The 17,696-nt window shown below is 43.5% G+C and overlaps 1 protein-coding gene across 3 annotated transcripts in view; it reads right to left on the reverse strand.

Moving 5' to 3' along the window:
• Window positions 1-17,696, reverse strand: part of LOC140730688 (metabotropic glutamate receptor 1-like) — a 198,608-nt gene that overhangs the window by 149,120 nt on the left and 31,792 nt on the right. For all 3 annotated transcript variants that reach the window (XM_073051471.1, XM_073051470.1, XM_073051472.1), the window contains exon 3: window positions 918-1,167. In XM_073051471.1, the coding sequence (XP_072907572.1) occupies window positions 918-1,167 (250 nt within the window). The remainder of the gene's footprint in view (window positions 1-917; window positions 1,168-17,696) is intronic.

Here is a 17,696-nt window from a genome sequence, read left to right on the forward strand (position 1 = left end):
CGCTGGAGACACTTGGCAGGTCTATTGGAGGGAAATGGACAGTCAGTACTTCAGGCCAAAACCCTTCATCTGGTTGAGCCTAGATAAATGGTCTTGACCCAAAACATCAACTGTCCATTGCTGCCTGACTCACTGAGCTCCACAAGCACTTTGTGTATTGCCAATAATATTTAACAACATTAATCTTCAGGATCTGAGCTTGTTATCAATGAATGACAATTACACAGTAGATGACTTTGCTTTCCAACCACTAATCAGCTCCTTTGTCGTCCATTTTATGTTTTATGAATCAGGAGTCCCAAGTGTCACCCTTTCAACCCTGTTTGGAAGAGGTAGGGACTGTGTACAGAAAGCTCTCAGTAGAAGCTTATTGGCAAATGCTGGAACAAGTCTTCTCACTATGGGAGTGAAGTCAGACCATTTACATTTTACAACCCAACAAAAAAAGAGTTTGCCTTTATTTCATGTCCTTTGTTAACTAGGGTTTGAACTCAATCACAAGATTCTTGCAAGATGCCGTCACTGGAAAATGGATGGGAAATATCAGAAGGGGACTGGCGTTGCCCCTGAATTTCAGAGCCCTGTGCACTGAGAAAAGTGATTTGTAGAATGTTCTATATTTTCAGGAGCAGAAGATCTTGTAGCAGCAGTGTACATAATACCATGAAAACTTTGCCAAGGTGATAAACTACGTAATACTTTGCTACAATCAAGAATTCTTTTATACTTCCATCACACAACATCAGGATGACATACAGTGTATTATTCTTGCAGCAGAGCAATATCAGGCAGGTAGGTAGCAGTACTGTGGCACTATGAAAATGAGAGGATATATGATAGCTCTATCACAGACCACAGAGGAGGTTTATAATGCTAAGACACAGTGAAAACAGAAGCACATGAAGTAACCTGCTTACCTGCCAATCAGCAGAAACTCTCCCAGCACCCCAAGTCTTCTCATTGCTATCAGCAGGCCTCTCACCGTCATGCCCTCGCAGAAGCAGACGACAACTCTCGCCTTCGGCAGCCGCTCCCTTAATTTTCTCAGCAGTCGGTCGAAGGTTTTCTCCCCAGCGTTGCTGTAGATTTTACCCGAGTGAGCGATGCAGAGTCCCTCCTGTGTTGCTAATTCCTTGAAAGCCTCCATCCCGCTCTCTCCGTAGTTCCCTAAAACAAAGATGGGACAACTTTGATGTAGAGACAACATGGATGATGATGGTGGTGTAATATCATTACATAACCACTAGAGGCAGTGTCTTTCATGAGTACTCCCACCTCTGCTTCACAAGGTTAAAGGTGCAAATCCCACTTGTACACATAGTTGAGGCTATTACTCCTGTGCAGTGGAGCCAGAGGTTTACACTGCTGGAGCAACAGTCCTTGGATAAAATGAAGTTAATCTGATTTCTACGGAAGACACAAAAGATCCTTTGTCACTATATTCACAGGGAGCAAGTGTTGTCTTCCTGCTGACTTGGTTAACATGCATCCTCCAATAAACCTTGCAAACATTAATCTGGTCATTATCTCTGGTTTGGGGCTTTTGCTGTTAACAAATTTGATGCCATATTTACAATTGTGACAATATGTCAAACATATCCACAAAACATCGAGCAGCACCTTGAAGTTGTGAACAACATGGTAAAAATTCAACTCCAAGTGTTTAATATCTCATGAACAAATGCTTTGTTGTTCCTGAGAAACATTTTAAGTTGTTGTAAACACTTCAGTTATTTAGTGCAATGCTGCTTTGTGCGCTAATTGTATGGGATTGTGAGAGAAATTTATTTCCATTCTTTGTTTTTGGTTTTATGATTTTTATAACGCAGACAGCCTAACTATGGTTCACATTCTGGTACCAAGCTTAAACCAATACAGTTCTGCACACCTTACTCACTATAGGCAGAAGACAGAAAGCTGGCTGCTTGAGTAGTGGCATCCACACTGGACTTTGAGGCAAGTTGTCCCAGGTTCGAATCCAGCCAGCCCCTTGCATGTTATCCATCGTGCTGGGTTGAGCATCGAGCTAGCAACTCGGCCTCATGGAAAAAACAGACAAATGCTGCAAAAAAAACTGCCAGGTTGCTGCCCAATGCGCCACAAGGGTCTGAGAGGAATAACAAAGAAGAGGAGAGAAGGCTTTTGATCTTCAGCAGCGGTGTGTGATTAGTTGTGTTGGCATGTGATTGACAGCTGAGATGTTACTGACAGTTTCTTTTAAATAAGAGAGCGGAGTTGTGCAACATTCAGAACGTGGTAGTAAGCCCCTACAGGGATCAGTTCTCCTTGATGAGAGGAAGGAGAATTGGAAGTGTCATGAGGAGGTGATTAAAAAATCCAGTGGAGGAAGGCAGCCAGAAATCTCACAGAAGCATCATTAGTTATGTAGTACATTTAAAGGAGGGCACCTCTCAGGGGCATGATCAGTCAAAAATAGATGCTGCACAAAATCTGGAGATAATGGGAGAGGTGAAGCACAATTGGCTGAAGGAGTCGATGTGGTGGTGAAGCAAAAAGGTTCAAGGAGGGAATTACAGAATGCTGTGAAATTCCTTAAAGAAATAACGTACGTTACAACCCTTTACAAAGAGCTGTTTAATATAAACAGTGGCACTCGTTCACATGGCTCCTTAAACCTGCCTCACATTAATTACAATGCACATTCCTGTTGACCAGTAGTAAATTTTCTCCCCCTGCTTTGTTAAAAAACCTATGTAATATTTCCCTAAAAACATTCAAAGACTATTTCCAATAACCTTGAAGGAAGAGAGATCCAAAGAATCTCAACCCTCAGAGAAAAATTCCCTTCTCTGCCTTCAATAGAGCTCTGGTTAGTTTTAAACAAAACCCACTAGTTCTAGATTCCCCTACATCCTCTCCACATCTACCCGGTCAAGTCCTCTCTCATTCATATAAACTCCAGAGGATGTGGAACACAATAAGCTACATGCAACTTGCTTTCTCCATTGTTATCATAACTGGCCATTTTGACAGGTTGTGTGATATCTTGTAGAATGGGATCCCTAAGCTACATCAAGATGCAATCAGTCCTTAGATAGGAGGAATTTGGAGATATGGACCAATCATGGGCAGAGGGGTCTACACTGGTGGGCACCATGGCAGGAATGGATGAGTTGGGTCTGTTTCCAAGCTGTTTTACTCTATGATTCTAGTTACTGCTCCAATAAATTCAAAGGTTTATTATATCCAAATTCCCCAATGCCATCAGTCCGAGCTAGCATTGCAAATCAATGATTCTGCTTTTGCTGTTTTGGTTGTTATTGTTTGGTCAGTTATGGTGTTGTCCAGTGTTTAACGCTTGGCGCTGAACCATAATCAATTCTGGTATGTTTCACATACTGGCAGTAAAGTGATTCTGATTCTAATTCTGTTGTGTAGCCCAGCCTGTCTGACAGTTTTGAACTACCTCTTGGCAACCATTTTTACAAATTGTATTTGTAACACATACAAAATGCTGGAGGAAATCAGCAGGTCAGGCAGCATCTATAGAAAGGAAAAAGAATCGATGTTTCGGACTGAGACCCTTCATTGGGACTCAATCAACTTTCATTTGTAATGCTTTTGAAAATTAGTAGATATACCATTGATGTAGTTGTAACCTTTAAGTGCACTAAACTCTTGGAAGACCAATGTGGACTAAAAGTAGATTGGAAATTCTGTTTTATCATTAGAAACCAAATGGAGGGATGTGGGGGTTATGCTGAAATATCCAAACATGTTGTGAACTGAAAGGAAATTCTGAATGACCTGTTTATATAAACACAAGAAAACTTCTCTGCTGTGAGTCACCCATCTGTGACACTGGCTCAGTTTTGCTTTGTCTATCAGAGGCTAACCTGCTGGATTCATCCACCACCCTGCATTTTGCAACAGTTTACAATTTTCATCATCACTCTCTAACTTCTCCCATTCGCTCACTGAGTGGTTGGTCTCTAAACATATTCCCTCATCCAGTCGCAAGTATTCTCTTTGTTTTATCTGTTAATTTCCTCCATCTTCTCTGCAACTTAAAAACATACACTCCCAATTCCAGTGAAAGGTTTTTAAACTGAGCCGTGAACTGCTTCTTTTTCAAGAAACAGCCTGATCTGCTGAGTGCTTCCGGCACCGTGGTTCATATTTTTGGCACCTGCCGTTTCCTTGAATTGTATGAACTTTCTCTGGGCTTCAACAATATGCCAAAGATTTACAAGTTCAGCATATAAAGTCCAAGGATGGTATTGGGATGTCTGATGCACCGATCTCGTGAATGGAGTCTGTTCATTTAACAGCTGATAATCTTTGAAAGAGTATTGGGCACCAAAATGTGACTAAGAATTAAGACAGATATATAAATATTTGAACAGAGTCTGAGACCAGGATTAATTCAAACCCAGCAGGATTCTGAAAGTGGTAAACGCTAGAGCCGTCACTACAGAAACCCATTCTTCATCTTTTCTGAATGCAGATAAGCTAAAATATTTTCCCCATCAATCCATTTTTTCTTTTGCTAATAGCTGAGCAATATGCATTACCTTTATAGATTGTTTATGGTTCCTGTAGCAGGCAAATAGGATGAAGGTGCTACAATCAAAGCAGAGTCTTTGTCATATTATTATGAGTATTATTAAATGAGGAAGGAAACCTCAATATTGTGGATAGAACTGTACCACATTCTAGGTGATTGTCAAGATAATTTCAGTACAAAATCTACAGAATTAAACTGCAGGTAATGACTGAAGTCAGGGAATAGCTTGCAAGAGAACTGTGGACAGAGTTACTCACCTGAACAGAGAGCAGTGAATATGAATGGATGAGATAAAGCAGTGTAGGCACAGAAAATACTGGGAGCACTAAGTGGGAAAGGTTGCATCTGTGGGAAAATAAATCAAGTTAACACCTCTTGTTGAAGACCCTTTGTCAGGACTGGGAAGGGGACAATAGAAACTTTTAAAGCTGTAGAGGGGCTTGGGGAAGGGGGATGGATCTGAACGGTGAGCCCAGGGCGATCATGGGTGCTTTGGTTTCCTCCAACATTGCAAAGGCATACGGGTGAGTAGCTTAATTGGTTACATGGGTGTAATTGGGCAACATGGGCTCGTTGGGCTGGAAGGATCTTTTACTGTATCTCTAAAATAAAATTAACATTCTCATCTTCATCTTTACAGTGCTGAACCTATCCATGCCTTGCCATACAGTTAACCAGTAACACCCTGCTCTTCAACATTACACCCTCCAGCCCTGATCACTGCCATCAACATCCTAAGAAGGCTGTGAACAACAGAGGTGTAACTAGTGCAAAATTGACAAGGCCCTCCCCTCCAGACCCTGTGAGAACTCCACACCAAATACAAGGACTAAGCCAGAAATATCAAGGAATAGTACTTGCACACAGACAGACAGAGCCATTAAGCAGCATGCATTGTCAAGTTCAGAATAGTTAATGTTCAGAGTCTATGTCACTGAAAGAGACACGTACTCTCTCCTTCACTGGCACCATATATCTGGAATAAATACGGACGACAGAACACGTCATGGTAATTCACGAAGATTACTTCAAGAACACTTCTGGGCTTCACAGCTTCAGTCACGGGAAGAACCAAAGCAGGAAAAACTCAAGTAAACATTTGTCATCTCTGTGCTAAAATCCAGGAGTACCCTCGATAACATGATCATCACCAGCATGTGGACTGCAACAGCTCAAGAGACCGTATTCCCTTCCTATGGTGACTCCCAATGGGGAAGCGACTTTGTCAGAGGAGAAATCCCAGAAACCAAAAAAAAAAGTTTGGACCAATTTATGGGGAAGTAATTCGGCATACCTTTGGTATATAATTACAATACTCCCAAAAAGTAATCACCATGTTGTTTAAGTCACCGAAGAGTGTGCAACGAAGGCTGGCTTTACACATGATGCCATGAAACTCACTATTTTAAAGCCATACATTCTGCTTACGTACCTCCATTGTAAATTTCTGTGTCTCAGAGTTGTGACAGCACAGAAACAGACTATTCGGCCATCACGCCCATGCTAACATTTTTGTCCATCTACACTAAGTCTATTTTCGGACTGGGTTTAACTCTACCTTTCCTACTTAATTGTCTGTCTAAATTAAATTAAGTTACTGCATCTGATTCCGCCACCTCCTTTGGCAGTGTATTTCAGATATCAACCCATCTCTTTGTGAAAAACCCACTTCTCAAATCTTGTTCCTCTCACCTTAATTCTATGCTGTCTTGTTTTAAATACCCCTACTATCTACCCTAGCTACACCTCTCATAATTTTATGTACTTCTATAGTAATGCCTGCATTAAAAATGGATTGTTAAAGCAAACCAGTCCTATCTAAGACTCTAGTAAATTGCTAGATGTACTGTGGAGAGCATTCTAACCAGTTCCATCACTGTCTGGTATGGAGGTGCCAATGCACAGGACTGGAAAAAGCTGCAGGGGGTTACAAGCTCAGCCAGCTCCATCATGGATCTCCCACCATCGAGGACATCTCCAAAAGGCGATGCCTCTATGCCTCAAAAAGGCAGCATCCAAAATTAAGGACCCTCACCATCCAGGACATGCTCTCTTCTCATTGCTACCACAGGGAGGTGGTACAGGAGCCTGAAGACAAGCACACAATGTTTCAGGAACAGCTTCTCCCCCTCCACCACAGATTTCTGAATGGAACATGAACCCATGAACACTACCTCACTTTTTGCCCCTTTTCTGCACTACTTATTTATTTTTAAAAATACTTTTATTGTAATTTATAGTAACTTTAATGCATTGCACTGTACTGCGGCTGTAAAATAATAAATTTCATGACATACGTCAGTGATAATAAACCTGATTCTGATTCTGCACCTAGAGGTTCATCTCGGCAAGTAGCGATGAATTGTCTACATCATAGTGCCAAACTGAAATTGTCTATTATAACAACTGTAATTACATCTTCATGCCAGAGGAGGCGCCACAGTGCCTCTTGATCTTGATTATAATCTTGATTTGATAGGAAAGAGGACATGCAAATTTATAATGGAAAATTGTGACAAGAAGGATAGGTTGTCTTAAAATTTTTATTATGTTAGATGGACCGATAAAACACCAGGGATGTAATCAGAGGACGACTCACACACCAGAAATGGTTCAACCTCAGTTTTCAATTAAATAGAATTTAATTGATGGTGTAAAAATAAAATTGAGACAGTCACATGAGAAATGACTGTTCATTAGCTGGTAGCTGTCAAAAGTGAGTTTTAAATGAATTTAAATTGTATTCATTCAGTGTGCACTGCTTATTCCTCAGTTCACAGGCAGAAGAGTATATGTCCCAGCCTTCCAATTATCCAACACTTGAACTTGTAAGGTCCTGCTGGATGACTTGTCAAGATCTAGTCAGGCCTTGGCTGGAGAGCTGAAGTGTGGACAAATTATACAAAATCTCCATCACCCCATTCCCGCATCCCTTAGGAAAGACTACATTCAGAATTAGATTCATTTTATTTATCACAAGTACATAGAAACATACAGTAAAAAGTCTCGTTTGTGTTCACAATCAATGCAAGCTAAGGATATGCAGGGACATTATACAGTGCAGAAGTATGTAATTCATCATATTTATGCCTCTGTTTGATTGGGTCAACCCATTTGGCTGCACACTGCTGTTCATTCCTAATAGTAATTTGATTTTGCCTTTTGAGTGCTTATCCATTTCATTTTGGGAAGTTATTATTGAGACTGTTTCCAATGTCTTTACTGGCTTAAGATGATGAAAACATGAAAACTTCCAGTTTTGAAAATAATCTCCTCATCTCCTTATAGGACATTTACCAATTGCTTTAAATCATTGTCTTGTGGAAAGGAAATCCCAGACTGCAAGCAACACACACAAAACGCTGGAGGAACTCAGCAGGCCAGACAGCATCTATGGGAAAAAGTACAGTCAATGTTGGGTTAAAACTCAGCCCTGCCGAACAGTTTCAGCCTGAAACGTTGACTGTATTTTTTTCCTTAGATGCTGCCTGGCCTGCTGAGATCCTCCAGCACTTTGCATGTGTTGCTCAGATTCCCAGCATCTTCAGATTTTCTTTTGTCTCAGAATCAGGTTTAATATCACTGGCATATGTCGTGAAATTCGTCAGGAAAAGCTTGCTAATTAAAGAAACCTTGCTTCAGTTTATTCACTTTTTGGGACCTAGGCTCACTGGACAGTGTTTATTGCTCATCTCAGGTTATCCTCAAGGATTTATGCAGGTTGGGAGAATGGGCAAAGAAGTGTCAGATGGGTTGTAGAGTAGGAGAGTGTATGGTCCTGCACTTTGACAGAAGGAATAAAGGCATAATCTTTTTAAATGGGGAGAAAATGCAGAAATAAAAGGTACAAAGGACTTTGGAGTCCTTGAGCAGAATTTCCTAAAGGTTAACTTGCAGGCTGAGAAGGTGGTAAGGAAAGATGGTGCAATGTTAGTAGTTATTTCTGGAGCACTAGAATATAAAAGCAAGGATGTAATGCTAAGGCTTTATAAGGCATTGGTCAGACTGCAATTGGAGTAATGTGAGCAGTTTTGAATCAGAATCAAAATCAGGCTTATATGTGTATATTGGACAGATTGCAAATAGAGTAAATATTGAGAATAGAGAAACTGCATGCTCCTGCTGGAATAAAAGACATACTAACAGATTTAGGGAGCCTTGGTTAATGAGGGATATTGAGGTGCTGGTTAAGAAGGAGGCGCATAGAAAGTTCATGCAATTATAGTCATATGAGGCACTTGAGAAGTTTAAGAAATGCAGGAGGACACAGGACGGAAATCGGAATGGATAAAAGAGAATATGAGGTTGCTCTGGCAGACAAGGTGAAAGAGAATCCCAAGAACTTCTTAGCTATATTAAGAGCAAAATGTTAGCAAGGGACAACATTTTTCCTCTTGAAGATCAGCGTGGTTATTTATTCATGGAGCCAAAAGAAACAGTGGAGATCATAATTTTTTTTGCATCAGAAGATAATATATATTTTAAAAAGTGAGGTAGTGTTCATGGGTTCAATGTCCATTTAGGAATTGTATGGTAAAGGGTAAGGAGCCTTCCCTGAATCACTGAGTGTGTGCCTTCAGGCTTCTGTACCTCCTTCCTGATGGTAACCCTATGGAAGCTTGTACCCAAGATGGAGCTGACGAATTTTACAACTTTCTGTAGCTTCTTTCGGTCCTGAGCAGTAGCCCCCCCACACCCCCCCATCCCACCTGCCATACCAGATAGTGGTGCTCTCCACGGTACATCTATAAAAGTTTCTGAGTGTTTTATTTTGACCTTTATCTACGGAAAATTGTGCTAGCATTGGAGAGGCTCCAGAGGAGCTTCACAGGAATTATTCCAGGAATGAAAGGGTTAATGTATGAGAAGTGTTTGATGGCTCTGCGCCTGTACTCACTGGAGTTTGGAAGAATGGGTGGGGAGGGTAGAATCTCATTGAAGTTTGTCAAATATTGAAAGGCCTAGATAGAGCAGATGTGGAGAGGATGTTCTGAATGGGGGAGTTTTGGACCAGAGGGCACTGCCTCAGTATAAAAAGGTCATCCCTTTAGAATAGAGATGAGAGGAATTTATTTAACCAGAAGGTGGAGAATGTGTGAAATTCACTGCCACAGACAGCTGTGGAGGCCAAGTTATTAGATACATTTAAAGCGGAGGTTAATAGGTCCTTGATTATTAAGGGCATCAAAGGTTAAAGGGAGAAGGCATGGGAATAGGGTTGAGAAGGATAATAAATCAGCCATGATGGAATGGCAGAGCAAATGATGGGCAGATTGGCCTAATTCTGCTCCTATGTCTTGTGGTCTTACAGAAAACAGTGAAAAGCCATCCTGCTGTATCAAGTAAGTTCAATTATACTGATGCCCAAAAAGAATGAAGTAACCTGCCTCAATGACTATTGTACAGTGATGAACTGTGATGAAGTATTTTGAGAGGTTGTTGATGAAACATACCAATTCCTACCTGACTTGGATCCGCTCCAATTTGCCTACCATCACTACAGGTCTACAGCAGATGCCATTTCATTGGCTCTTCACTCAACCCTGGAACATCTAGACAGTAATATTGCATACCTCAAAGTGCTCTCTATTGATCACAGCTCGGCATTCAATACTATGATCCCCTCAAAACTAATCAATAAGCTCCAAAAACTAGACTCAATGCCTCCTTGTGCAATTGGATCCTTGATTTCCTCACTTGCAGACCCCAGTCAGTTCAGATTGTCAACAACATCTCCTCCACAATCTCCATCAGCACAGATGCACCACCAGGCTGTGTGCTTAGCCCCTTACTCTACTCGCTATATACTTATGACTGTGTGGCTAAGCACAGCTCCAATGCCAGATTTAAGCTTGCTGATGACACCAGTGTCACTGGCCAAATCAAAGGTGGTGATGAAATGAACATAGGATGGAGATTGAAAACCCCTCACGCAATGTCAGCAAGATCAAAGAGCTGATTATAGACTGCAGGAGGAGGAAGCTGGAGATCCACGAGCCAGTCCTCATCGGGGGATCAGAGGTGGAGAGGGTCAGCAACTTTAAGTTCCTTGGTGTTATCATCTCAGAGGACCTGTCCTGGGTCCAGCATGTAAGTGCCATCACAAAGAAGGCATGGCAGTGCCTCTACTTTCTGAGAAGTTGGTGAAGATTCAGCATGACATTTAAAACCTTGACAAATTTCTATAGATAAGCAGCGAAGAGTATACTGACTGGTTGGATCATGGCTTTGTACGGAAACACCAATGCCCTTGAATGGAAAAGCCCACAAAAAGTAGTGGATACAGCCCAGTCCATCACTGGTGAATCCATCTCCACCATTGAGCACATCTCCATGGAGTGCTGTTGCAGGAAAGCAGCATCTATCATCAAGGTTCCCATCATTCAGGCCATGCTCTCTTCTCACTGTTGCCATCAGCAAGGTGGTACCGGAGCCTCAGGACACAAACCACCAGGTTCAGGAACAGTTATTACCCCTCAGCCATCAGAGTCTTGAACCAGAGGGGATAACTTCACTCATCCCAACACTGACCTGTTCCTATGGGATGCACTTTCAGAGACTCCTCATCTCATGTTCTCAGTATTTATTGCTTATTTATTTATTTATCTATCTATCTATCTATCTGTCTATCTACTTATCTATTTCTCTGTTTGTCAGTTATTATTATTATTTTGTATTTTTTTATTTTTGTATTCGCACAGTTTACTGCCTTTTGCACTCTGGTTATTTGTCCGTTTTGTGTTTCTTTGTGTTTACCATGAATGACTGCAAGAAAATGAACCTCAATGTGACATACTTGTACCTTGATAATAAATTTACTTTGAACTTTGAACATTGGCCTGATGGTCTTTTGGAAGTGGTGATAAAGCTGCTTATATCAGCGCAGTCCTGATTTAAATACTCCCACCAAGTTGTTGGGCAGAGAGTTCCAGGATTGGGAACCAGTGACGATGAAGGACTGGAACTGTACTTCCAAGACAAGATGATGTTTGACTTGGAGGAGACGGCATTGACTCTCTCACTGTGGCACTGAATGGATAATGTGTTCAGATGCAACTTTGTGACTCAGAGAGAAAAATGCCACTGATTGAACCACAGTTAACACAATAACAACAAATGCACAAGATATGTTTACTTTGTGCTACCTCGTTGGCAAATTTAATTGTAACTAAGGCTTGTTAGAGTTCAGCCCAATCCTATTTGAAATGAAGTTTTAGTTCTAGTCAAATAGCAGGAGCTCATCTTTGAAGTGCATCAACTCCTGAATATTTTTAGCTTTCCCACCAATAAATCAGCTGTGAGACAGCCGTCTTTGTTCCAGCATTTGTTAGGACAAATGAGAGCAAATTTGGTTGATTTAATACATTGGGATTAGCCCTAGTTCAGGTGGTTTTCCTGTAATTTCACTCAATCAGACAATGAAATGAGATGAATTAGAGGAACTTTGGCATTGAATTGAAATGTACTTGCAGAAAGTGTAACCTGCCTCCTCCTGGTCCATCTTGGCCCTATTGCAACCTTGCATTAGTGTGCACTGCGTCAGCTTCCACATTGTCTGCTCCCTTACAGAAAGCACTGTGGAGTAAACTTCACGTATGCTTCCATTCACGGAGCCAAACCAAACACTGGTGACGCCTGCTCCTTTTGTTCCACCTCCATTTCTCCACCTTCTTACTGTAGGATTCTTCTCCATTATTGCATCTCCAGTGGGATAGTTCCTAGTCAGATCTTAGAAAGATCACAGACCTGCTAGAGTCCCAGACTAACCTCTCTGATTCCATCTCCTGTCCTCAGGAAACAAGTAGACGCAGTTTGGATCAAAGTCTCTGATCCTGGTTCCTTCACTAAATTGACCCAGTCCATTTGTCCACCAAGCACCATTCCGATTCTAATCCCATTTTAATTTTCCAATCTTCCCATTTACTGCCCTCGATTCTACCACTTTACCCACGAATGAGAGGCAATTTACAACAGCCAGTTATTATTTTGTACATTATCATTGCACACTGGTACACTATCTTTATACTATTACTAATTTTACACTATTATTATTCTGTATTTATTATTAGTTAAGCACACTGCTAAGTGTGTTTTTAAATGTTGCTATGACAAAAGAATGTCCCACTCAGGATCAATAAAGTATTATTACTATGATTATTATTAATCTATCGATCTCAAAAAGCTGCTACATTTCTACCTCTATCCTTTCCTCCACTTTCTGAGCTGCCACTTCCTTTTTTCCTGTATGTTCCTGTCTTTTCCCATTGCATGTCAAATTAAGGAAAACAAGTTCATCACGAACAAGAGAAAATCTCCAAATGTTGGAAATCTGAAATTCTGCTGAAGGGTCTCGGCCTGAAAGGTTGACTGTACTCTTTTCCATAGATGCTGCCTGGCCTGCTGAGTTCCTCCGGCATTTTGTGTGTGTTGCTCCTCATCTTATGAGATGTACTCAGAAGGTTATGTAATGAATAATTTACTGGGCCAGAGTCAGAGTTATATAGCATGGACCCTTCAGCCTAACTGGTCTTTGCCCATCTAAGCTAATCCTATTTGCTTCTGTTTGGCTCATATTACTCTAAATCTTTCCTATCCATCTACCTGTCCATGTGGTGGTTCAGTCCGAAGTCTGTGGTCTGGTCTGCGGACTCCGGGTTTTCCGGCGGTCCCTTGCTGTGGTTGGATTTAACTAGAAACACCTGAGGCTCATATTGGAACTGGGAGTATAAGTGGCCCTGGCATTGAGTGTGGTGGTGGGGTGGGGGTTGTCTTGTCAAGATACTCATGGCACAGATGGCTGGTGGAAGGCTAGAATGGGCTCTTGCCATCCTTGGGGCTGCGTTGGAGAACCATGGTTTCTGGGAGCCTTGCTGGTAGTAGTCATTGTGGTATGGATTCAGCTGTTTCCTGGGCCAGCTGTCAGCCACTCCGAGCTGGGCGGGGATCTGGTTGCTTCTGTAGCCAGCCAAGGCTGCCGGCCATAACGGCTACTCGGAGCTACCCCAATGCAGAGGTGGAACTGTCTGTCGTTCCTTGGTGTTTGTCTCCTCCTGTCCTTGCCCCTGTGGGGTAAGTCAGGCCATTCTGCCGTTGCGCTGCGGGGGGAATCTGTCTTGTCTTGTCTTTGTCTCTGTCGGGTAGGTCAGGCTGTTCTGCCATTACCTGATGGATGTTCCTGTCCCACCTTGGTGTGGAGTTATAGATGAGTCCCAGCTTGTCGGAGGATAAGTCCTGGCTCCATGTTGATGTACAGTTCCTAGTCTGCCCCTAGCTCCAGCCTCCGAGTTCCCCAAGCTCCAAGACTGCAGCCTCCAGCCTCAAGCCTCGACCCAAGCCTCAAGACCCCAAGTCCCTAGCCAAGCATCGTCACGTCCTCGCCTGGGTTTGGGGTCCGAGCCTGAGGCAAGACCCAGATTCTGGGTCCTTGTCCAGTCTCGGGCTCGGAGCCCACCTCAGGCTTCTTCTTCCCAGTCCCTCATCCTGGTCCTGCTTCCCTTGCCTGGACTGCATCCCGTCCCGTCCTTGGGTTCTGTCTCGTCCTGTTTCTGGGACTCCAGTGTCTGTGTCCTGCAGTTGGGTCCTGATTCAACACCCGACTTATGACAGTCCAAGTATCTATAAAATGATGGAAATGTACTTGCCTCAACTACTTTTTCTAGCAGCTCTTTCCATGTATGTAGCATCTTCTGGTGAAAAAGTTGTCATTAAGAATCAGAATCAGGTTTATTATCACCGACATGTGTCATGAAATTTGTTAACTTAGCAGCAGCAGTTCAATGCAATATGTAATATAGAAGAAGAAAAAGGAAAAAAATCAATTATAGTATATGTATATTGAATAGATTAAAAATAGTGCAAAAACAGAAATAATATATTTTTTAAAAAGTGAGTTAGTATTCACAGGTTCAATGTCCACTTAGGAATCGGATGGCAGAGGGGAAGAAGCTGTTCCTGAATCACTGAGTCTGTGCCTTCAGGCTTCTGTACCTCCTGCCTGATGGTAACAGTGAGAAAAGGGCATGCCCTGGGTGCTGGAGGTCCTTCATAATGGACACTGCCTTTCTGAGACACTGCTCCCTGAAGATGTCCTGGATACTTTGTAGGCTAGTACCCAACATGGAGCTGACTAGATTTACAACCTTCTGCAGCTTCTTTCTGTCCTGTGCAGTAGCCCCTCCATACCAGACAGTGATGCAGCCTGTCAGAATGCTCTCCATGGTACATCTATAGAAGCTTTTGAGTGATTTTGTTGACATACCAAATCTCTTCAAGCTTCTAATGAAGTATAGTCGCTATCTGCTGCCTTTATAACTGCATCGATATGTTGGGACAAGGTTAGGTCCTCAGAGATCTTGACACCCAGGAACTTGAAACTGCTCACTCTCTCCATTTCTGATCCCTTATGAGGATTAGTGTGTGTTCCTTCATCTTACCCTTCCTGAAGTCCACAATCAGCTCTTTCGTTTTACTGACGTTGAGTGCAAGGTTGCTGCTGTGACACCACTCTACTAGTTGCTATGTCTCACTCCAGTGCACCCTCTCGTCTCCATCTGAGATTCTACCAACAACTCTCCACTATCAGCTGAAGTTCACGTTCTCATGTTCTCGATGTTCCAATTCTGGGAAAAGACTGTACGTATTGACTGTCTATGCCCCTCAGGATTCTACAATCCTCTATAAGATTGCCCTTTATTTTCTTACACTGCAGTGAAAAAAGCCCCAAACTGCTTAACCTCTGTCGGGAAAAGTAGAGGAGGCTTGCCCTAACACAGAGCTGTGGAGACAATTTTGCAGTGAGCGATCGCTTTAATAATAAACTGCTAAATAACAAGCGATGAGAATCAGCACAGAATCTTCTTCCATGTGGAAGGATTCTAGGCAGTGAAACATCGCAGAAACGTCTCCACTTCTCCACAGAGGACAAACTCACTGAGGTGTGGAAGCGGGAGCAAAAGGCTCACCAGAAGTGGGAGATGAATTGTGGGCCCAGTGCTACACGATATCCTGAGGGAAACCGTAGAGGTGAACCACATGTTGGACAACCAGATCCCCCATCTCAATGCACAACGAAGTTTGGGGAGGACAATGAAGGGTCGCCTTGCAGAATCTGTTCACTCCTGTCGTGACCACTGTGGCCCCATCGAAAGGTGGCAAACCCATGATGAAATCCACAATGGTAATGTGTGACCACAGGCATTGAGGGGCTGGTAGGAGCCACAGGAGCCTGGAGAGTCACTGTTTGGAGGAAATAGACTGGGTGCATTGGGGGCAGGCACTGATGAACCTGACATACATCTGCGATCATGGTGGGCCACTGGAACCAGAGTTGTAGAAAATCTAGGGTTCATCGAGCACCTGGATGGCTGGAGAGGGGCGAGGAGTGGGCCACTGGAGTTGCTCAGAGCACATGGCCACTGGCACATACATGTGATTGTTGGGTTTGTTGGCCGGAGCAGACTCGTGCTGTAGGGCCTGGCGGATCTGATTCTCAAGATCCCGGATGATAGGGGTGAGGATCTGCGAGGATGGGATGAGGGTCGATCTCTGTTTCTGCTCAGTCAGACAGTTGAGAAAGGGCATCCACCTTGGTGTTCTTGGAGCTAGGTGATGGCGAAGTTGAATAGCTTAAAGAAGAGAGCCCAGCAAGCCTGACATGGGTTGATTTGGCTGGTCTGCTGAATGGATATGAGAGTCTGGTGGTCAGTCTAGGTCAGTCTCAGTGTTCCCCCATCTGCGAATGTCTCCATTTCTCCAAGGCCCATGCAATGGGGAGTAGGTCCCTGTCACCTGCTCCATAACAACACCATGTAGGGTCGAACGTGTAAGAAAAGTGCACAAGGGTATGCCTTTCCATCCAGCCCTCACTGGGAGAGGGTGGCCCCAGCATCCACATCAGATGCGTCCACCTCTACGACAAAAGATCCGAAGGAGTTCAGCTGGCTAAGAGGCCAGTGGGTGTTATGAACATTGTCTTCTATTCATCCCCCAGCAGAATTGGATTGGGTTGTACGCACTCTGTAGACCAAGTTTGGTGAAGGTCTGGTCCCTGGGGAGTGTTTCAAATGAGCTATTCATCAAGCAGAGAGGGTAGCAGTTCTTAACGGTGATTTTTTGTAGCCCACGATAGTTGATGCAGCACAGAGACCCCCGTCTTCCTCCATGATGAAGAAGAATCCTGTAAAGGTTGGGAACTGAGATGTTCTAATGAATCTGTGCTGTAGTACTTCGGTGATATAGTCATTCATGGCTTGGCTCTCAGGAGGGGAGAGGAAGAACAGATGCCCTCGAGGACAGGTGGTGCCTGGGAGGAGGTTGATGATGCAGTCCTGTAACCTGTAAGGCAGTAGAGTGCAGGTTTCCCTCTGCTGATGGTGATGGCTAAGTCGTGGTATTCCTGTAGGAGTTTGGTGAAGTTGAATCTCCATGGATTTACGATGTGGATTCAACTGGGGTTGCAGGTAGGTGAGTCCCCGACTCAGCAGTGAACTGGATGACCAAGCCAAGTGAGGGTCGTGAGTGGAGAGCCGGGGTAACCCAAGACGAGAGCAGTGTCAGGTAAGTCGATAAAAAGGAACTCGAGATGTCTCCAATGTTCATGTGCACAGGTTATGTCTGCGCCCTGCCCATTCCAGACCCCAAGAGATGGCCGCCAATGGTCACGGTGCAGAACAGGTGAGAAATAGTGTAGAGAATCCAAGCTGCACATAGAGAGTCTGGTCCAGAAAGTTGCCTGCTGTGCTGGAAATCACCATAGCCTCCAGTGTGCCTAGAGCTGTTGGGGTGTGGAGATGGGTAGAAAGTGTGAGTCAGGCTATGGTGCTGGAATGAGGATCCTGGGGGAGCTTACCAGATAGAAGGCCCCTCATCTCTTCTTGGTGGTGCTGCTTTCCTCGACGCAGTGGACATTTGATGTGTGGGTGGTCAACTGCTCCACCACAAGTGCACAAGTTGTTCCCCCCCACATGCTCCCGCTCTTGTGGGGGCGGTTAAGGGAGCTCTCCCTAACTGCATGCATTCTAGAGGCATGGCTTATGAGAGCCCTGCAGCCTGAAATGGTTCTGGCAACAGAACTGGGGTTCTGGCTAGTGACCTGGAGGGTTTTGCCTTGTCAACACGGAGAGCCAGAATATTGAGGCTTTTGAGGTTGGTGGGCATCTCCCAGGTGGGC

This window comes from Hemitrygon akajei, chromosome 7 (assembly GCF_048418815.1).
Source record: "Hemitrygon akajei chromosome 7, sHemAka1.3, whole genome shotgun sequence".
NCBI classification, from domain to species: Eukaryota; Metazoa; Chordata; class Chondrichthyes; order Myliobatiformes; family Dasyatidae; genus Hemitrygon; species Hemitrygon akajei.